Source organism: Vanacampus margaritifer, chromosome 15 (assembly GCF_051991255.1).
Source record: "Vanacampus margaritifer isolate UIUO_Vmar chromosome 15, RoL_Vmar_1.0, whole genome shotgun sequence".
NCBI classification, from domain to species: domain Eukaryota; kingdom Metazoa; phylum Chordata; class Actinopteri; order Syngnathiformes; family Syngnathidae; genus Vanacampus; species Vanacampus margaritifer.
In genome coordinates, this window is record NC_135446.1 from 8,586,137 (window position 1) to 8,609,096 (window position 22,960).

The following is a 22,960-nucleotide window of genomic DNA, read 5'->3' on the forward strand; positions in this document are numbered from 1 at the left end:
GCCGATTTTTGCACATTTGTTTTCTCAGCCCCCCCAAAATATGCAAAAAATCGTCCGATTGTTCTCTCTTGTGCAGTTAAACAAATACTAAAAGACAAGGTATTGTAAAACCGTCAACAATCTTTATTGTCGTAAACATTAAGGGACCAAGAGAAAAGTTATTTTATTCACATTTTTTAAAAACACCTGAATTTTACTCCCCTGAATATCAGAATCGGCATTGACCTAAAAAAAATAATTCATATCGGTCGGGCCCTAGTTTTAGTTTACTGTCGAATTGAACATTAAATCAATAGAGTATTACTATTCAAAACAATCGCATCACTTTTTCTTTCAAGCTGATAGCTTAATGCTAAGCTTTAATGGGGAAATGCCATAGACAGGCTAACAAATAGCATCTCTTGGGCGGTATAACAACAAATGGACATTTGAACACAAACAGTGCAGCTACATACATTATGTCGACAGATAATATAACAATGCTCACTGGCATATATTCTTTATCCTCTTTGAAATATAGCTAATATTCCCACAAATTTTGCGTCAGGTGAGCCATATAGAAATTGACTTACCCTGTAGTCTGATTTTTGCTAGTTTACTTTCTAATATGATTTGTGGCGATGTTTCTTCCATCCAAGGAGGCATAAAGTACAGGCAGGTATTCGGAATGGTTTCGTAATGTTGCAGCCAATCCAGCAGGGGACCCAACACAGCACGTGACCGCGTTTGGATGGTATCCAAGGGAAACACCGGGGTCTGTGTACTAAACAATCCCGAAAAAGGCTCCCCCATTCTTTGGACACCTAACTGACGTTTAAAAAAGGCCACGCATGAGAGAGAATGTGCATGCCTCACTCATACTTTAGAGCAGCTGCATTGTGCAGGGAGTCTTTGTGCGCTCGCGTTGCTCTCTTTCTGGTTCTCACTCTGCCTGTCAATGTGTCCCCGTTGGCCACTGTTGTTTGTTTTACTCTTCTGACCACCTGGCGACTAAATCCAGCAAATATGCGCATGCTTTCGTTTACTTTATTGGGTTTAGTGCAATCAAATTGAGGCTCTTTAATAGAAGTTTTCTAGTTGGAATACAAAAAATATATATTTATAAAATAGTCAAACAGTAAAACGTCCATTTTCTACTAACAACACTTTTTTTCTTCTTCTTTTTTATTGCATGAAATCCTGCTAAATTCTCCATGACAACAAGAGAAATACAAAAACGTTGGCCTGCATTTCTTACAGCAGAACTGAAATCAGCACTAAAATCTCCCATCATGCCCCGGGCCTATAGAGCCTTCCCTCTTGTGTCCTCAATGTTCCGTCTCCTTCCAAACAATCTGTCTAAATAAAGAATCAAAGTGGCAAAGGTGATGCGACTGCCCACTCTGCTGCGAAAAGGTTCTCACTTCAGTGTTTTTGAGAACCTGCCAATAGCCACTCTGTGTGCTTGTGTGCCGACGTAGCCGTCCGTGCTCAAGTTCATTCAAACGCTTACGTAAGCTTTGCTTTTCATCTCCGTGCTAAACCGGGTGTTGTGATTTACTATTATTGATGCAAACAAACCACAATAGGATTTTTTTTTTTGAAGTGATCATTTGCTGTGTGGGCTAATGATTGGGTTACCAGTAGGGGTGGGTCTTTGAATGTGTCATGATTCGATTCAGATTTTTGGGTCTGCGATTCGATTCAGAATCGATTTTCAGTTAAGAATGATTTTTGATTCAAAATGATTTGATTGACAATGATTTTTGCTTCAATTTATAGATGTGCAAAGAATCACAATGATCTATTCCAGTCTGACTCGCTAATGCTAATTAGCGCACTACCCTTTTATCACTCAAAAGAACGGCTCCACGCTGCAAAAAAATAACTTTTATTGGAATAACTTGATTGTGACTTTTTCCTTCTACTCTCTAATGTGGCTACAACTTAACAGTGTATCAGACCACACTGCCCCTCAGTGGCCAAACCGGGTACAACATGAACAGCGCTCCAAATAAAGGCACACACAGACAAAAGCAAGACAGTATAAAATAATTTAAATAAAATCGATTTTGGGACATTTAAAATCGATTCTGAATCATACTAAATGAGAATCGCGATTCTTATGAGAACCGATTTTTTGGGCACACGCCTAGTTACCAGTATCAAATGTAGGTTCAAATTAGGGCTGAACAATTTTGAAAAAATAATCAATATTGTGATTCTGATTCAGCATCCAATTATTTTTTTCCCAAGGTCCTCTATTCATGTGGTTTTGAACAAACTCATGCAACAAATGAATCTGTTTTGCAACAACTTATTTTGATTGGCTTATGTAAAGCAAATGAACCTAACGCTATGCTTTAACGTACTTAAACTTGGCATACTGTATGTATCCATATACTAACGATGGCGTCTTTTGGTTGCTTTTCTACAGGTTGTCAGTTCTTCATCAAGCCCCCAAGACAACGACGAGGGCCTCCACTTTTCAGACGGCCGGCGGAAAGTCGACTACGTCCTGGTCTTCCACCAGCAAAGACACGCCTCTGTCCGGTCGCCCGCCAGCACGTCGGTTTCCCACGACCGACTGTCCATCGTCTCCAACGGCAACTTCCCCCCGTCGCGGGGCTCAGACAGCAAAGGAGGAGGAGGGGGCGGGAGCGGCGGCGTTCCGGGAGGGGAGGCTGTGAGCATCGGCGAGGTGATCATGGAGCTCGACAGTGGAGGAGGGAACGAAGCGGCGGAACCCGCCGACCATGAGATGCATCTCATCAGACAAGAGTTCGAGGCCAACCTGCTGGAGGCTGGCCTGGAAATTGAAAGAGACAGAGAGGTGAGTGTGATCTGTCAATCAAGACTGAGTGTTGCTTTTGGAACTGGCACCATAAAAATACCCCAGTTTGGGTAAAAAATTGTCTGGTCCACTTTTTGGGTAAATTTGACACAACTTTTTGGGTTGTTTTGTATTAAATGACCCAATTTGTGGGATTTTATTCAAAATGACCCAATTTTTGGGATCGTTTTATATAAAATGACGAATTTTTTCTTTTTTTAAAAATACAGTGTCTCAATTTTTATGTGTGTGTGTGTAAAACAACCCAAAAGTTGGGTCTTTAAAAACAATTTTTTTTTTTTGCCAGTTGGGTTATTTTTTAGCCGACCGTTTGATATTGTCAATGTTTTGTTTATGTTTTTTTATTCATTTGAATGTGTTATCCATACATTTTCAAACAATAATGAAGAAGAAAATTCCTCTCTAGCTGGGAAAAAGCTTGGCCATCTGCCTCAACTCATTGGATTGAAAGGGCGAGCGAGAATGAGGGGGTGGGATGACAGAACAACGTGCATAGTAATATAGTAGTAGTAGTAGTAGTATGATATGCAAGAGTAACCATTGTAAAAGACTGCAGCTTAGGGAGGAGAGGCATTTACTATCCGAATGTTACAGATGGAGGGAGGAGATTGCATCATGGGAAATACCCATGCCAGTGCGTGAGTCAGGACAAGCCCGAGCCAGCCTAGAAAAAAAGCATTCATCATAAAACAAATTATATTCTTAAAAAACTGTTAAGTATTGAGAAACGAGACAAACATGATCTTCCTAGTTCTAGGCACCACTCGCGCAAGAGAGTCAATTTCACACGACTCACAAAAGTTAATGTGATTTGGCAGCTTTTCCTTCCACTTGCTGTGTCCACGCCAGCTGCTGGCTGTGCCCTCTTCCGTGCCACTTGCCTAATTTACCCTGCGTACCGCCTCATTTAGATTTTGACATTCAGACGTCCTTCCACCGTCGATGAGTCAGCGTCGCAGGCTTTGGTTTGAGCTCGTGTGTGTGTGATGGCGTGCGCAGTCGGCGCTTGGCAATACACCCACTCGCCGTTGTTGTTGTTGCGGGCCTGTGGGCTGCGATCCTACAAATGTGGTTATTGTGAAAGTTCTGTCACGCTTTGCCTGCTAACACCAAAAGGGACTGTTTTTGGCGACTGCCATGAGTGATATTTGGTCGCACGTTGGCGAGCGTTGCTGGAGTCGGGTCCAATAATTCAAGAGGAATCGGTGCAATTTTGAATGCAATTCTGTCCTTGTGTGTTTGTATACTGTAATTTCCAGTGATTTATAATATTTTTGTAACAATTTTGTTTTACGCTCCTAAAAAGTGTCATCTTATTTCTCCTTAGGTGAGGTCATATATACTGCCTATGCAAATCCTGCCTCAAAAACACTTGACACAAATTTAAGTGCCAAAACCAGTGGCAACAAAATTCAGTACACCTCGGGTCTAATTTGGACATTTTCACCAAGAGGTGTACTCACTTTAGTTGCTAGTGGTTGTTAGATATTATTAACATTTAAATTATTTATTTTCATAAATTAACCATTGTTATACTTTATTAACATCTTAATTCTTTATATTAACCATGTTGAAAGGTTTTATAGACGTGTAAAGCAAGTAGTGTTGAACTCAGTATAATTTGACCTTAAGCTGGGACATATTATTTGGTCTAGAAGTTCCTTCTCTGTGGGAAAACACATTTGGTCCTTGTGAACAGAATCTGTTTCGAACACGCACCCCTGACTCTATTTTCGCCATCGCTCATGGAAAAGTACCCAGAGAGTATGTTTTGTCTACAAATGAAAGAGAGGCGGTCGGTTTTAACTATAAGAAGCCATTTTACACGCGGAAGAGACACATTCGGTGCTTTGAATTCCACCTGTTAAGTGATGAATTGGAGTCTGTTACGATGTCCAGAGATCTCTGTTAGATTAAAATCATTTTTGCAAAGGTGTTTTTTCTTACATTAAATCTGTCTTCAAGTTTTGGAACACGCAAAGAGGACAAATAATTTTATTCCTCTTTCATGGTCTAGACCAAAATGTCTGTGTTGTTATTTTGAGGCGATCCATAAACTAACTACATTGTAGGAGAGTGACTTCTTCAGTCTACACATGAAAAAATCTACCAAAATAGTATTTATTGGTGATGTGAGGTCTGCAGGCAAGCATTAATCAGATTACCATTGAATATATAAGACTTTAATCTAGTAAGAGATTAGCTTCCTGATAGCTCCTTATCTTATCTCATAGATCGACATATTGAGTACTCAACAGCCGGGAGAAGCCAGAAAGAGATTCTCATTCCCTACTTTGACTATATAGTACAGGATACCCTTACAGGGTGACTGACAAACATAATTACACTCCTTCATTTGAATATAGCGGGGGGGGATACGCTTACGGAATGACTGGCAAACATAATTACACCCTCTCAGCTGTAGATGTACTTTCAGAAGGTGCTGGCACGTAGAAGGAACAGCGGTCTAAATGGCGTGAGTTCTTAATGGGCGGTCCTTAATCTTTTTGCTAGGGCAATTTATTGCTAGTCAATAAGTATTAGTCACTACTAAACCACTTCAAGTTGAAGAAATTAGAAGAGAAAATGATTGTACATACGAAAAGTGTTGTGTCAGGGAGATGCATTTGGTGGATTTTCCTGAATTTTTGGTTCATTCTTTTTGCTACTTTTCTATATTATACATAGCGCTTTATATGTGTTGAGTACCTCACACCTACTGCACATCAGTCATCTTCACCATCGACGTTTCCTGGACTCCCACCTCTCACTCGGCAACATGCTGTCGCCCAAACGATCAACCACCCCCCCCCCCCCCCGGCTGCGTCCTAGTTACCCCCCCCCCCACCCCCTACTGAGAGAAAGAGCTCATTGGAAATCCCTCTACTAATTAACCTTCTCCAGACTCAAATGTATTTATATCCGCTGCTTTTTGACACAAGTGGGGAGGAAAGAGGGCAGGAGAAGGTGAATGTGATGATAGTAGAATTTGGTGTTGTTTATCATTCGTTCCTTATTAACGCATTCACTGCCATAGACGCCGAAAGACGTCAAAGATTTAGCGAATTAATTAAAATATATTTTTTTCGTGATAAGAGGATTTGTAGGTCTGTGCATTTTAAAGTCTGTTATTATTATTAAGAATACCCAAAGGGAGACACTTATTATTGCTCAGGTGTGCCTCTGGCTGCCCACAATAAAAGGCCACACTGCATTTTCCCTGAACGTGCACCAAAAAGCCCAAATGTTTTTGTGAGTAGTGTATCCAGTAGGCTTCCCAATGTAGCAGCAGGGAGGAAGTAGCTGATGTGATAAGAGAGGAGATAATGAAACACAAGAGCAGTGAGAGTGGCAGTTCAATGAGCCGACTCGTCAATCAAGCCTGTGAAAGCGTTGCCTGCCGGGTACACAAGGTACAGTCATGCAGACGAGGGTTGGCTGAGAGGGAGTGAAAGATCTCAGGGACGTCCAAGTCGAGAAAGGGAATCGGGTTTCCACCGTCGCATATCCCTCCCCCCCACCACTCCATCCCCTTACAGTAGCCGATCGGGGTCCGAGGAGTGTAACGTTACCTGCGCGCTTGCCATCCATCCCCTTTTGCACTCTCGCTGCAAACAATGTCGCTCACTTTGATATTCACAAATCAGTCACACACTCCATCCCAACACATTACTTATTTGCAAGGTTGCAAATGTGTCTGGAAAATGCTCCGTAATGGCGGCGAGGGGGCGATGATTCATCATCGGCAGCGCGGGACGTTATTAAGCATACAGTGTTTTCCAGGACACGGTGATGCTGGACAAAGAGGCAAAACGGTGTGCCAGGAACAGGCTGCACCATGCGAGGAGTGTTGAAAACAGCCGCAGGCGCCGCTTTAGGAACACGCAAATCCTCTCTTGGTCGGGCCAAAGTTAATGTGTTACAGTGCGATAGGATTGTTTATGCTGGGATGGCATTTAAAATGGGTCAGATAATGGACTGCTGGGTCAAAACTGAAAACAGAGAAGCATCTTAAGTGTGACACATGCTCAGTCTGTCTATCCCAATTAAGGTAAACACCTTCCTAATGCTAACGCACAATGCAAAACAACATAGAAAGGCTAACAGATAGCATTTTTGTCGCAGTGGTAATACATGACACACACCCGACTCAAGTGAATTCACGAGGATACATCCCGCTTGGCCATCATCATTCTCTATGTGCAATACGAATTCACATGTATAGTGGAACATATGGCGTTCCACAGGGATCAATTCTGGGGCCTCTGCTGTTATCATTCTATCCGTTGCCCTTGCAGGGTTCCGTCTTATGAAAACAGCTGTGGTTGTTTTAAAGTGGTGTATAAATATAAAGTTGAGTTGAATAATGAATTACGATGCCAAGTTGAGCAATTGTAGTCCGGCACAACAAGCAATCTAGCAACGCTAAAGGAGCACTTCCTTAAGCTGCATGGAGATGCTTTCTGAATTCATTCAAGGTGAAGAGATCCACATTTGTTGAAAAGCTACTCACACTATACCTGTTTCTTGAATTAAAAAAATAAATAAATAAATAAAAATTCCTTAAAGAAGGGTTCTCTTCTGTGAATGCAAAGTACCTTAAACAAGGTGAATAACCACTTGACTTTGTTTTTAGGTGAAGGCCCATGGTCTGAGCTTCACCCGTCTCCACGCACCCTGGCCGGTGCTGTGCAGGGAGGCGGAGTTTCTCAAAATTAAAGTCCCAACCAAGACTGTAAGCGCAATACATAACATAATATTTTCAGTTCTGCCTATGATGTCGAGTGCGTAAATGGAGTTATTTTCTGCAATACATGATCCGATGTGTTTGACAGCGTTATGAAATTAAAGAGGAAAGTGCGTTTAGCAGCAGCATGAGCAGCGTGTGGAGGAAGATGAAGCAGCCTTTCCAGCCCAAAGTGCTCCATCAGGACCACGGAGCCACCAAGTTCCTCACACACTGCTTCTCCCGGGACAAGCTCCACCTGTGAGACCAAAAACAAACACACACACACACTCAAACATCCTACTTGTGTGTGAAATTTAAATCTGAGCCTGTTAAGTTGAACCCAAAAGCCACTACTCTGTTAAATCATGTGTTGTTTGTCAGGTACAACATCACATCGAAAGACACCTTCTTTGACAACGCCACAAGGGGCCGCATCGTAAGTGTTAGCTCACAACATGTTGGTGGTGAGAATTCATTCCTAAATCTTGTACAATGGTGTCCTGTGTTGTGCCTATAAGGTGTATGAAATCTTGAGGAGGACCGTTTGTGCACGGACCTGTCAAACCATTGGTAAGAAGATGCCGCTGTCAGCTCAGCTCTCCTGTGCAATGCATTCAAAACAGGTGCCACTAAACCAGCCCTGGGCAAACTTTTTTGTGCTTTTCGGACAACCGGGCGTAATCCTAACCCCAAAGAAAAAAAGTGTTAAATATGTAAAATAATTTTTTTATGTTATAAGATAATTCCTGCCCCCCCCCCCAGATGTTATTATTAAATGTAATATAGTTAATCAACACATTATTAAATGAAATGAAAATAATAAATATAAGTAATATGGGGAATAATATATCAGTTTCTTTATTTACAAGTCAATTGTCAACTTTCTAAATGAGGAATTCATTCCAAAATAAATGCATACATTTTGATGAACATAAAAAAAGCAAAATTCATCTGTTTATTCTAATTTTTAAATATTATTTATAAAACATATAAAAACATTTTCAGATTAATTTGATTACTTTTTAATACACCATTTTTAATATTTTATTTAATAAATCAATTCAACAGTTATTTTATTTATTTATTTTAGATGTATGATAATGTTTTTCTTAATTTACATTAAATCATTTGCAAATTATTTAAGGAGGAATTAAGTGAATAAAATAAACAAAATAAAATACACTTAAACTAAAATTTAAACGTAATTTCTACAAATTTAACTTAACTGAAATGTATAAATACAGTTGACCCATGGATGCAACTATTTCTGGATGTTTTTTCAATATTTAAAAAAATATATATATTTAATTCTGTATTTCATTTTTGAGTCCAGCAGAATGCAGCAAATACTATAGATCAGGACTCTTGATAATAAAATGCTCAGTGGGCGGGATTAAAGAGCGAAGCGGGCCATACTTTGCTCTGCACCAATGAAGCCTAAATACTGTAGTAATAATAATCGCTATGTGCCATGTGTAGGGTTGGCTTGCCCATCACAGCAGAAGGTGTCAGCCGGAGGGTAGTGCCTAAGCTGGAGGCAAAGAAAATAGAATTGCATCTCTTTAACCTAATTTCCCCCCCTTAGTTCTTACTGGCAACATTTTGTCCTCTAAACACACAGAGATCCCCTCCTCTTTTCCCCCTCCCTCACCTGCTTGTTGCTTCCCTTCTACCTCCACAAGTGGGTCATGCGTCCGCAGGGCAGGCCCAGCCTCAAGCCTCAAGAGTGTGTATTAGTCTGTGAGGTTCATTAATAGCCCAGCTAATGGCAGCACAGTCCTCTTTGAGCCACTTCATCATTGACTTGCCACTTTGATGAAAGAGGCCTTGTCGGTCTGTCCTCCGATGTGCCGCCGTCCGGAGCTCCATCCACAGGTCATGTCATTCCTTCCCCTGGAGAAGACTAAATGTGGCGCTCCCAGTTTGCCTGACACTAAAAAGCCCAGCTTAAGTAGCGCAGCTTTTCAATCAGCTGATGAAAAGCTACGAGTACACTTAAGATCCTCACCAGCGTTGGTTTTGCTGCACCCGAATGACATCAGTTGGATTAGCTGCTTTTGCTAACCACACAAGGAAGTACACGGCTGCCGGGCCAATGGCGGGTACAGCTTTCGTTACCATGACGGTTGGAGGGTGGAGCTAGGCTGATGCTGATTTTTGGAAGAATAAACATCTGATAACCGATTGAAAAAATATAAAGAATAAAATCAGCAAAAAATATTTGGGCAGGGTGTTTGAATGTCATTATCTTTGTCTTATGTGATGAGGTATTAATGTGTTGGGGTAAAAAAAATATTTTAAAAGAGCTAATATCAATTATTATAGTATTTTCACTCAGAGCCATACACAAATTCTCCAAGCAATGAAGTATTTGCCACTTATCCAAAGTTGTGAGCTAATGTTACCTAATTGCAGCTCTGCTTACCTTTTTACCTTTTGTGATAATTACATGGATTTATATGACTTCACCCACAGGTATCACAACATTGATAGCAAAGGGTGTCTACGACGCTGCCTTCCCTCTTCACGATGTAAGTTTTGGCTCCCCTTCAGCATTGTAAGAACAAAAAGTGATGGCTATGCTATAAATCTGCTGCATTTTGTGTGTTGTATTCCTCAGGGAGATTACAATGCCACTGGACATCCCGACGAGAGGAATGATCGACAGGTACCAACTCCGTCGTTCACATTTTGCCAGATTTCCTTCTCTCCAAGTGACCCTGAGCATTTTTTGTGATGTGTGGGTGGGGGTGAAACTTTTAATAAAGGTCCTCCATGCCTTTGAGGATTAGCACAGCAGCTGTTTCATGTCTGTCTTTATAGGTTCTCCATGAAGAGTGGGCCAGGTACTCGGCCTTCTACAAGTACCAACCCATTGATTTGGTCAGGTAAATGTTAGGGTTGGGTTAGGTTAGGTTATCACCAAACAGTGATGCTAGTTAGCCTGTCAATAACATTTAGCATTCTCTGTACTCTGTAAACTTTATTTCTCAAATAAAATGCAATTAACGTATATAATCAAGTGCAGGAGTCGTCTTGCCCACAGTGGTAGCCTTTATTTTACTTTCTCGCCTTACAGGAAGTATTTTGGAGAGAAGATCGGCCTGTATTTTGCCTGGCTTGGCGTTTACACTCAGCTGCTGGTGCCAGCCTCCATCGTGGGAATCATTGTGTTTGGCTACGGGGTAGCAACAGTGGACACAAACATACCCAGGTAAACACATGGCTGCTAATAGGATGAATCCACTGGAACCGTGTGCCCAAAGTTACCAATTCTCCGATTTGGTCCAAGTATTGCACTTGTCGTTCCCCTCCCCCCCCCTGAAGCCTGGAGATGTGTGACGAGCGCCTCAATTTCACCATGTGTCCTCTGTGTGACGGAGCCTGCGACTTCTGGCAGCTGAGCACGGCCTGCGGCACGGCCAGAGCCTCGCACCTGTTTGACAACCCCGCCACAGTCTTCTTCGCCATCTTCATGTCTCTGTGGGGTGAGCGTCAAATTAAATGATTGAATGAATGGTTTATTTCGCTTCCATACGAAACACAGGAAAGAAAAATGGCTGAAGCACCAGGCTTAATATTTCCTAGAATGCTTTGACTAGATTATTATTATTATTATTATTACTATTATTATTATTATTATTATTTTTATTATTACTACTACTATTTTTTTTAATTTATAACTCAGTAAATCCATTCCATAATTTTACCCCCAAAACTGAAAACACATACAGTAAATAAACCCCTTAAATTATAGTTTATTATATTTATTTTATTTATTATTTGACTGTCTCACGATTCGATTCCGATTTTTGGGTCTGCGATTCGATTCAGGATCGATATTTGATTCTGAACGATTTTAGATTCAAAATGACTTGTTTGACAATGATTTCTGATTCAATTTATAGATATGCAAAGAATTGTCATAATCTACTCCAGTCTGACTCGCTAATGCTAATTATTAGCGCGCTACTCCTGTCACTTTTATCACTCAAAAGAACGACTATTCATACAAAACGCTTCAGGAATATATACAGAGAAGCATCTTAACATTAGTGATCGACATATGCTCTTCCTACACTGCAAAAAAAAAACAACAACTTTTATTCGAATAAGTTGATCATACGTTTTTGCTTCTATGTGGCTACAACTTAACAGTGTATCAGAACACGTGAAACCACACTGCCCCTAACTGGCCAAATCGTGCACAACATGAACAGTGCTCCCAATAAAGGCACACATAAACAAGGGCAAGACAGTATACAATAATTTAAATAAAATCGATTCTGATTCATATTAAATGAGAATCGCGACTCTTATGGGAATCAATTTTTTTTTTGGCACACCCCTAATCCTTCTCTTAACCCTGGAGAACCCAAGAACCATTTTCTTCTTTGGAAAATTATGAATTATACATTAAATGACTGCTATAAGTTCACTGAACACCAAAATATGTTTTTTCAATTTTAACCCTTTTTTTTTTAAACTAACCCAGAGTTGCTAATTTATCAAAATATATATATAAAACATACTCCTAGGCATTCTGCAACATGATATGAAATAGATTAACAAAAAAAACACAATTTTACCATCTGATGGTTTGCTGAGAAGATGGTTTTGTTTGGATTGATTTCCAGCTCAACAAAACAGCATGTTGCCAGCCATCTTGTCACCACCACTCTGGCTTGTGTAAGTGCAATATTCATCCACTAGATGGCCCCATGCAGGGGTCAGAAGTGGCACTCTGGACTTTTGAAGGTCAATTTGTAAAAAAAAAAAAAAAAAAGGTCTTTGTTATTTGAGTAGCAGAATTTATAGGGGCCAAATTTGACCCAGTGGGTTCTCCAGGGGCTAATTTAAAGACATTATGACAAACAGGTGCCATTGGTTACACACAAAAAACAACATTTCCAGTGTTTTCAAATACACAAAATTCAGATCAGATCCTATAAATAATTCTCTGTAGCCAACTTGATTCATTATTCTAATAGCTTTTTCCTTTAATTAAAATAGTTGGGTCTATATTTGTTTTATAGACAGTATTTCCTTTACTCGTACTAGTTTTTTGTTGCTGCAAATAAATGAAATTCAGCATTTAAATTCATGAAAGCAGTGCAGATTATACGATGAAAATGTGTCATTCTGACACCCATCTGTGTGTTTGTGGGCGTAGCGGTGTTGTTCCTGGAGCACTGGAAGCGTCGCCAGATCAGTTTAAGCTTCAGTTGGGATTTGACTGGCATAGAGGATGACGAGGTAGCGGCATTGCGCGCACACCTTTAAAATGTGCCCAAAAGATGCCGCCATAAATGTTCCCTTCCCTGTAGGAACACCCCAGACCAAAATACGAAACCATCCTCCTGCAGAAGAGGCAGCGGAAGCAGAAAAATCAAAAGAAGAAGAAGAAGAATCAGGTAGGGGAAATGGGATTGATTGGTTGACAAATCCTGGCGCACACAAGCTGCTCACAAAAAGTGAGAAATATTTGGCTTTTTAGGTGTGATTGCAGGATGAACCTAAAATGCACTAGAACCTTCACAGGTGAACTTTCTTTCAACTTTTCAAATCGGATCTCATTCGTAATGCCATAACCGCATTGCGTGTATGCACACTTAAAACAATGCCGGGTTAGCCTGGAATTCCCATATTTCCTCCAATTTGCGTCTCCCTCGCAGCTTTGCGCTTATCTTAATAATATCAGCGAGTGATCTAGATTGTCTCCGAATTGGGTCAGTCTCTCCCTGGTTGGCCCACATACACTGTACGTCCTCTCGTCACCGCCACCGTGCAGACACATGAATTAATTTCTATGGTAATGTGCCGCTCAACACGTTGTACCCAAAACTGAGACGGCACCGGCCAAAATCGATCCCATGTGTTCCCACCGTCTGTGTGTGTGTGTGTGTGTGTGTGTGTGTGTGTGTGTGTGTGTGTGTGTGCGTGCGTGTGTGTGTGTGTGTGTGTGTGTGTGTGTGTGCGTGTGTGTGTGTGTGTGTGTGTGTGTGTGTGTGTGCGTGCGTGTGTGTGTGTGTGTGTGTGTAACCTGTCCCTCTGTCCCGCAGCCAGTGAAGCAGGAGGATGGGACAGTGACAGGGAAGGACAGATGGAGGAGAAAACTACTTTCTGCAATGGCTGCAGGAACACCGGTAAACCCCCCCACTCCGTTCCGCTGCCCCTCCTTCCTCTTCTTTCCCTTTCATTTCCTCTCCTGCACGCCGATCTGTTCTTCTCTTCCTGTTCCATCTTCTGGCTGCTGCGCTCTCAGGTATTTACGTGAGCAGTTTGCATGTTCTACCTGTTCTTAAAAACTCCCAAGGTGCACTTATCTGTGCATGTGCAAGGCATAAACCACCAAGTACCAAAGATTGAAAGCCATTGTTTGAAAATTAACGCTGGGCTTAAACATAGGAAAATAGTCATAATTAATACTTCAGTAATGATACTATTAAAATGTATTAAAAATAAGAACAATATAAAATGCGACGTGTTTAAAAGCAAACAGTTATGTATGATCTATGTTGCCCTATGGAGGAATTTGCCCCAAAATATCTTTATTTTATTTGACCATTTATGACTCAAATATCTTCTAATTAGCAGCTTAACACCTTAGCTGTTGAGTACTTTTGCAAGCCTCTGGCCAAAAGTTTACAGACTGGATTTGGTTTAGAATTTTGCCGCCCTCCATCTGCCTCATGCATAGGGATGGGAATTGATAAGATTTTTACGATTCCGTTTTCGATTCTGCTTAACGATGCGATTCTTTATCGATTCTTTTTTTGGGGGAAAAGGTGAATAAACATAGATTAGTATACACTTTTTTATGTCTTAGTTGTAGCTGTAAACAAGAGACATGTTTAAAAGTACCATGGCCTGACAAAACCAACAGTGACGTTTTAAGGTCCACATTTGAGGACTCCTCAATGGGGTGCCATAGGGTCCCAAACAAAAAAGATTTGAAAATAAATCCATTTACATAAAAAAAAAAATCATCTTCTATAGAAATTTACAAAATACAACCTAGATTAATTTGTGACAATAATGTCCAACTCCATTAATATTTCAACATTGAAATGAACTCTGAGCACTCAAAAACTCCTCCTCCAGACGCAGCCTAGCAGCATTAAAAAAGTTTAATGTTTGGATTAATGGTAGTTTATTTTGATTATTTTTTTTGGGCACATTTTTACATAGTTTGAAGAACTTGAGTTTTTTTTCTTAAAGCATTTTTGTCATCGTTTTAAGTGGCCCTGTTCAGTTATGTAGTTATTTTTAATATATTAAAATAGTTTTTATTTTATTGTTTTTGCACATTGTTGCTGCAGTGTTTTTTTTTTTACCCAATTCAAATCCCAAATTTATTGCACATAAAAAATAAGAAAAAAATATCCATATATATATATATAGCTGTAGTTTAAGTTGACAGCATACATATGTATGATCAATATTGTCAACGTTATATACAGAAATAGAGGTCTGTAAAATCTAATTTTGCTTGGGCGTGAGCCAGCTCTGTGCAAGTTAAGTGTGAATGGTTTGTCTGTTTGTCTCTGTGGTTTCCCTCCTGGTGACTTGCTTGACTGACTCAATGCTGAACTAAACAGTGTCTTCAAGGTCTGTGCACTAATAAAAGCAAATAGAGCGGCTGCTTTATATAACATGACCCAGTTGTGTCACTTCTCATCCGAGATGTTTCGGATGTCGTTCCAACTGGCCGGCACTATCTGGGGGAATTATTCTTGCCCTTTGTGTTCCACTTGTCAACATTCAGATGCGATGCCAAAAGTTTCTGTCGTCTTAGTTTAACGTGAAGCTCCTTCGTCACCGTTCCGCTCAACCTACATGTAATGTCGCTTTTACACATGGAAGCCGGCTAGGATGACATAAATCCACAATTATGAACAGAGAGGAAGCAGCAGTGAGTCTAAAATATCAGCACACACTTCACAGCCCCCATCCAAACAAGTCAGTGTTAAACTCAAAGCCAGTAGGAGACAGAGTGTGAACAAAGTGTCATATACCCAGTGGCAAGGAAACCACAATGAATTTTTATATCATCACACACTTTCTGAGGTGGCAAAAGTACTCACGCCATGTACTTAAAAGGTACAGATAATTGATAATAAAAAAATACTCAAATATTCAACTCCTTAAGTGAAAGTAAAAAAAAAAAAAAAAGACTCTGAAATGTAATTACAGTTGATATAAAAAGTCTACACACTCTTGTTGAAATGCTAGGTTCAATTTTTGGTCCCTCCTGACCGCCAGGTGGCAGTGCTGAACAGCACTGAAATTGTCGTTTTTGTGTTATTAAAAAAAGAAGAAGAGAGAGAAAACGGTAAATCAGAACTTTTTTCACCATTAACGTGACAACCAATTTCCCTCCCCGATTTTTTTTAGAGAGATTAAATGAAAAATAAACTCAACAGTTTATATAAAGGAAGATATTCATTTACAGTGCAGGTTGTTAATATCGTGAGGTCTTAATCGGACATATGACTTATTTCTCACTGACTAAATCATGGATCCTAAATAGCTTAATATCTAAGATCTTAATAGCAAAATCCTGCCCAAAGAAGCAGATAGGAATCTAATGGTGTATAAATGGGCCCAGTCCAAATTAAGAATGTTTGGTGCACTTTGACTACTAATATGAGCTCCAGGAATCAAGTCAATTTTATACCGTGAGCAGCTTTTGGCTTCCCGGTGCAAGTTCTTAAAAACAAATCATGTCTGACTGTATATTAAAAAAATAAGAAGAAAGAGGAGAGGGCAAAGCGGTAGATTCAAGTACAAAAAAACGACATAGTCACGGGATGGTGAGAAACAGGGGGAGGGCTGAGTGGGAGTGATACATGCTGGGCAAGGAGCCAGAGGTAAGATTAGTGACCGTCACTATGGTGACACACATCTCGCTCCTCACACATAAGCACACATTTGATTTGATTTATATATTTTTTTAATGGTTGAATGAAATGTGCAGTTGGATCAGATATGGAGTAATTAGAGTGTATTTTTGAATTGGCCCTAAAGTTACCGCATTTTGTATCATATTAAAATGAATGATGAGCGTAAATTAGTCCGCTTTATTATCCGTCATCTACGCAAGTGATGTTTGTGGGGTGTACAATTGAATGGGGGAAGCTTGTGCAAGACTACTGCAATGAGCCATATCGTCCACTAGAGAGAGCCATTGAGTTTGTAACGGAAGTCTTCAAAACCGTTTCTCACTCCCTCAATCGTGAATGTGTGAAATTCCATTGTGTCTATGTCTGAGCTTGTCCACATTGAGAATGTGTTTTTAGTTTAGTAAGTAGTTTAGTAATGAACCCGAATGTGAGAAGTGTAACATAGAAGTAAGAATACGACATTCAATTGTTCATCTGGTAGATTATTGTTTTTTCTTTCTGACAAGCATTATTATTCCTCTCAGGTTGCTGTTGAGAAGTTAACCTGGAAAGACCGCCTTTCCGGATATTGCATCAATGTTTCTTCCATTCTTTTTATGGTCAGTACAATCATACCTAATTGCAACCATACATGTTCAACATGCAATGCGGCAGGTAGTAATTTGCATAAATTAGTATGTGAACTCCATGCATAGCTGATGAAGTACTAACACATTTCTGTCTTTGCCCATAGTTTGGTCTGACCTTTTCAGCCGTTTTCGGCGTCATCATCTACCGCATCACAGTGTCTGCGCTGATGGCCATGAGCCCTGACCCGGAAACAAAGTCTAACGTGCGCGTGACAGTGACGGCTACGGCGGTCATCATCAACTTGGTGGTTATTCTCATCCTGGATGAGATCTACGGAGCCGTAGCGGTGTGGCTGACAGAGTTAGGTATGTCTTACCTGGATTCATTTTATTTCTGCATAAATTAGTTAAAAATTGTATTATGATCATTTTAGTCACAATATGTGAAAGGACAGTGTAGAATGTTTAATGGCGTGTTTCGGCTAAGGAGAAATCTCTGGCGCCTGCTCGCACCTCTGATGCCAAATTTTTGACCAGTACAACATTAAATTAGAGTTGATGTCATGAGATTAGGAAAGGAGTTTGAAAAAGAACAAGGGCAAGTATGATTGGACGACAAAAAAATGCGTTCCCAAGTTTAGCTCAACAGCTGATGCCTAATGCTGCTTGCTAACGTTGTCTATCATGAAGTTAATGTGCTGTTTTGCAGAAATTCCGAAAACAGAGACCAACTTTGAGGAGCGTCTCATCCTTAAAGCCTTTTTGCTCAAGTTCATGAATGCATATGCGCCCATCTTTTACGTGGCATTCTTCAAGGGGCGGTATGTTGTGAGTTTGTGGACTATTGCCTCAGCCCACAAATTCAATTAACTTCCAATGTACTTTTAGGTTTGCAGGTCGACCGGGAAGTTACGTGTATGTCTTTAACGATTATCGAATGGAAGAGGTGAGCGCGAATCTCGTATGCAAATCAGCAGATGGAGAATACACGGCCCCCAAAAATGTGCGTGCGTTTCCTTCAGTGTGCACCAGGTGGCTGCCTCATTGAGTTGTGCATTCAGCTCAGCATCATCATGCTGGGGAAGCAGCTCATCCAAAACAACATCTTTGAGATCGGCATCCCGTGAGTATGATGCATTCCTTAGTGACATTTCCTGGAGTTTGTACATTTAAGCGCTTTACTTTGATGCCTTGCCAGCCATGCAGCGCTGCTAGTCTACTTTATAGTGATGTAATGTACAGTTAACCATCCCGACAGCAAGTTGAAGAAGCTGGTGCGGACGCTGAAGGATAAAGGAGGTGCTGAGAAGGAGGAGGAAGAGGAGAGGCCTCCGCAGCAGTGGAACCTGGACTACGCCCTCGCTCCCTTTGAGGGCCTCACGCCCGAGTACATGGAAATGAGTGAGCCGACACTAAAGACGCACGTGTACACACACATACTGGATGTACTCCTGAACATTACTGCAGTTTGTCTGAGATCCTGTTTGGGAAATGTATTTGTTAGCGCAAGCCCATGTTTATACTCTGTATACACAAACTCTTGTTGACGTTATTATAAGGTTACTATTTTATCACTTTTTTGGCCTTTTATAGTGTTCAATTTGGACCATGTTTACTATTTTAAAAAAACATGCAATCACTAATGTGTTGACATGCCTTTGTTTGATGTCAACAGCTCAAATTTAGCAGGCCAGAAGAGAGCACAAAAGTTTCAATTGAGTTTTCCAGTTTTTGCTGTACAGATAGAGTAAGAAGGTAAAACAAGGCAGGGCACAGAAAGGAATGTCAAAATTGTCTGAACTTTACAATACATGCCAACGTACACTTTGTACAATTTGTAGCATATGTTTTGTGTCAACTCAAGTTTTTACCCAAATCATCAAACTTGGCAAACTCGGCTCAGGTGGGCCAGTGAGGCGCTAAGCTCGCCCCGTGGCGCTCGCCTTGCCTCTCCCCCCCTGTCACGTCTCTTTGTCTCGTCGCGTGGAGTCCCGAAACGCCGCCGCTCTCCGTCTCGGTGGAAATCCCCGTTCTCACACTCCTTAAATTCCACCGCACAGACCAGCTCGTCTTGTCTTCCTCTACATCATCTTTAGAATGTATTTGGGGGGGAAACAACACATTTGTTTTTTCGCATGGTTATTACATTCTGATCTGAAAAGGCTGTAAAGAAAGACGGTTATAAACGTCAAAAATTAATTTGAACTATTTCTATTAGTTTAACATTTTTATTCCACTTTTGTTAACAAGAAACCAAGAATTTTTGTTATTGTACATTTAGAACAGATATAAAATTGGTGATTAATCATGAGTGTTATTGAAGTCATGCAACTAATTACGATTAAAAATTGTAATCGCGATAATTTTTTTAAATTGTAATTAATTGCATGACTTCAATAGTTAACTTACGATTAATCACAGATTTTAGATCTGTTCTAAATGTACAAAAAAAAATCTAGGTTTTCATACTCTTAACAAAAGTGGGGGGGGGGGGGATGTTAAACCAATAAAATAGTTCAAATTAATTTTTGACGTCTATAGCCGTCAATGGCAGTGAATGAGTTAAAAGTAATTGAATGAATAATTCACAATTGTATTAGCAAGTAAGTCAAGATAGCGCTGTATTTGAAATATCACATTCTTGCATGTGCAGTATTTTAGCTTCATTGGCATGTCAAGCACAAAACTAGCGACGCATTGACCAGACGTCTTGTCACATCCTGCTGTCACTCATATACAGGAAGTGTTATGACACATCATAAAAAAGTATTCCAGCGGGTCTAAAGCTAATCTTGCGCTCTCTTTCTCACACAGTTATCCAGTTTGGCTTTGTCTCGCTGTTCGTGGCCTCCTTCCCGCTTGCTCCCCTTTTCGCCCTGCTGAACAACGTGATCGAGATCCGACTGGATGCCAAGAAGTTTGTTACAGAGCTCCGCCGGCCTGTGGCTGCCCGCGCCAAAGACATCGGTAAAATCGGTTCACGGATTTTTTGGTTTCAAATTCATGCTGGCGTACCTAATAAAGTGACCAGTGAGTGAAAACTGGTTGTTTCTTTGTGGAGATGCTATCACCTTGACGACCATGACACTGTTGGAGCGGGACTTAATCATTGCCCCTAAAGTGAATTGGTAGATATAAAGGGCTGTCAACCTGACTATTTGGAATCCTCAGAAATTCCCCCTTTCTATTTGTAGCGCCGGATGATGTCACGCGGCAGTCAAAACTTAACCAATTTTAAATTCTTTCAAAGTTCACTGTGACTTGAAGCGGGTAGCTTGTTGGAGGCTGGAGGGCGAAGAGTGGTTTGGGGAGTTGGTGGGGGTGGCGGTGGATGTCACACATTTGTTGCTCTGCTGCTTTTGGTTAGAATCCCTGCAGCTCCTTCATGTAGTCACTGCAAATCTACTTTGATTCCTGTTTGAAACGAGTCCAAGCTACCCTTCATCCAGAGGCTTTGGGAGGGCTCTGCTCGCATGTTCTTGTATGGCCCTATGCTCTTTTTCATTAAGCCAAACAGGCCCGTGCTACATTGAATAAAGTCTACACAGTTTTGTTTGTTCACTATGCATAAAACCCTACGTTTTTTTTTTTCTTGGAACTAATTTTATTTTCTTCCGCAGGTATATGGTACAACATACTGAGCGGGATGGGGAAATTCTCAGTTATAATAAATGTAAGTAAAGACAACTCTTAAAGCAATAATATGCATCATTTATCTACATGCTGGTTTGTATTAAGAATATCATCCCTGCCGTTACCATGGCGACACCAGATGCCCTTTTATTTGTTCCTGTCTGCTTTAATATACACCAGTTGACAACATTTGACAGCTTCATTTGTTGATGTTGTCCAGACTTAAATTCATTTAAATTATATTATTTAAAAAAAGAGAGAGAGGGAGAGAAAAGTATGCAATATCGGATAATAAGTGAGTTGCAAACAAACTCAAAACTGGCATGTTTACGTTCAATCAAAGCAGATTTCTGGAGGGTAGAGGTAAGCAACCCAACCTGCAAAGAACTATGGGTAACCTCGACTTTATCTACCTTGGGAGGATTTTGACTACAGAAGCAACATTACCTCAGGTCCAAGTGCTGTATTCACAGAATAATGTAGGAGAAAAGATAAGCCTATACAAAGTGGCTTGCACTGGTCATGCCTCAAAGTTTTTTTTAACATTTTCGAAGTGAGAAGCCCACTTAGGCCTTGAGCAAACTTGAGATGTGAATTCCCCCATCACAAGTGCTGAGAATTTGCCTCTTTGAAATCAATTTGCGTTATTTTAATGTTTTTCAATGTCACAAGGTGCCAGACGAAAATCCCATGATGCGTACACAAGTTAATTGTACCTTCTTCCATCTAGTGGAAAAGTAGATAGATGAGCAAATGTATAGATTTGTCATCAATAAAATAATGACCACTGGTCGGCGCTTTGTGAACAGATTTGAATTGTATCCAACTGTGAGCGTTATTCCTCACTCTTCTTCACTCTCCTTCCGCCCGGAGGCCTTTGTGATATCCTTCACGTCGGACTTCATCCCCCGCCTGGTCTACCAGTACATGTACAGCCAGTCGGGGACCATGCACGGCTTCATCGACCACACGCTCTCCCACTTCAACGTGTCCAACTTCAAACCCGGCACGGCGCCGCAGAATTCCGACCACGGCGATGTCACCGTCTGCAGGTAAAAAATAAATCATCCGCTTTCACCACGTATGTCAAAGACTTTTTTTTTCTCTCTCTCTGGAGAGCTCAGTATTGTTCATTCGATTTGACATGTCATCATTGCTCTCCTTTTTTTAAATTTTTTTATATATATATATTTTATTTTTTGTTAATTTTTTTTGTATGTGCGTGCGTGCGTGCGAGTGTGTGTGTATTCATTAGTTCACCTAAAACCTATTTAAAAAAATCCCATACTAATAATATAATATAATAATAAATTGCCAAATGCAGAAACATCAATGTAAGTTATCACGATGTAGTGGCTCTCGCTAACAGGCAGAATTAAGTAACCAGAATTAGGTTAAAAATTTCTATATACGTAGACCATGTTTCTATAAATTTTGATATTTGGTTTTTATTTGAGGCAGATATTTTTTCCATTAAAATGTGATTTATGAGGAGGTTAGACCATTGGTCGATATTCAGAGTTTGTTTATTTTTCCAGTTAACAAGAATTGTTTTTTTTAGCGATAGTAAGGGCTACAAGTGTAGATTGAAATTGTTTATGGGGTAAGTCAGTTGTTGTTAGGTCACCTAGCAAACACAAGTTTGGAGATAAAGGTATCCTACAGTCCAAAATAGCGGAAAGTTTTTCTAAGACTTTAGTCCAGAAATACATAACCGGAGTACATAACCATAAAGCATGAACATAAGTGTCTGTAGTGTTTTGTAAGCATTGGAGACAAATGTCGGAGTCTGAGAGTCCCATTTTCTTCATCATATATTGAGTAATGTATGTTCTATGAATAATTTTATATTGGATAAGTTGTAAAGTTGTGTGTTTTGTCATTTTAAATGCGTTTTCACAAACTTGAATCCAAAAATCTGATTCCGGCGCTATAGACAAGTCTGTCTCCCATTTCGAGATGGGTAAAGACATTTTATCAGTATATGAAAGTAACTTATATATTTTTGAAAGTTTTTTTGTTGTTGTCGGAGAAAGCTTGTTAATATCTTTAGCTAAAACAGGCGGTTGGAGCGTACCCTGAAGTGTTGGGAATTTTTTTCTTTATCATATTTTTAACTTGTAGATAATGTAAAAAGACTCTTATAAACTTTTGAGGTGCAGTGTGGCCACAAACCACGTCATGAAATGAATCTCATGCATCACTATTTCATAAAAGCAATACAAATCACTCCAGAGTGAACGGGCCAATATACTAGTCTGACCTCTACTTGCATAAGAAACCGAGTAGT

General features: G+C 40.2%; 1 protein-coding gene across 4 annotated transcripts in view; it reads left to right on the top strand.

Annotated features, from left to right (window-relative positions):
* ano2b (anoctamin 2b) overlaps positions 1-22,960 on the top strand; it is a 32,367-nt gene that overhangs the window by 4,170 nt on the left and 5,237 nt on the right. For 2 of the 4 annotated variants that reach the window (XM_077544490.1, XM_077544492.1), the window contains 22 exons: positions 2,417-2,812; positions 7,470-7,568; positions 7,669-7,820; positions 7,944-7,998; positions 8,081-8,132; positions 10,038-10,093; positions 10,183-10,230; positions 10,386-10,450; positions 10,642-10,776; positions 10,890-11,050; positions 12,736-12,818; positions 12,890-12,976; positions 13,625-13,708; positions 16,993-17,067; positions 17,202-17,403; positions 17,747-17,858; positions 17,926-17,983; positions 18,060-18,160; positions 18,296-18,438; positions 19,852-20,004; positions 20,658-20,710; positions 21,544-21,722. In XM_077544490.1, the coding sequence (XP_077400616.1) occupies positions 2,417-2,812; positions 7,470-7,568; positions 7,669-7,820; positions 7,944-7,998; positions 8,081-8,132; positions 10,038-10,093; positions 10,183-10,230; positions 10,386-10,450; positions 10,642-10,776; positions 10,890-11,050; positions 12,736-12,818; positions 12,890-12,976; positions 13,625-13,708; positions 16,993-17,067; positions 17,202-17,403; positions 17,747-17,858; positions 17,926-17,983; positions 18,060-18,160; positions 18,296-18,438; positions 19,852-20,004; positions 20,658-20,710; positions 21,544-21,722 (2,549 nt within the window). Of the gene's footprint in view, positions 1-2,416; positions 2,813-7,469; positions 7,569-7,668; positions 7,821-7,943; positions 7,999-8,080; positions 8,133-10,037; positions 10,094-10,182; positions 10,231-10,385; positions 10,451-10,641; positions 10,777-10,889; positions 11,051-12,735; positions 12,819-12,889; positions 12,977-13,624; positions 13,709-16,992; positions 17,068-17,201; positions 17,404-17,746; positions 17,859-17,925; positions 17,984-18,059; positions 18,161-18,295; positions 18,439-19,851; positions 20,005-20,657; positions 20,711-21,479; positions 21,723-22,960 lie in introns of those variants that run through there. The other 2 variants (XM_077544493.1, XM_077544491.1) reach the window with 2 other exon arrangements.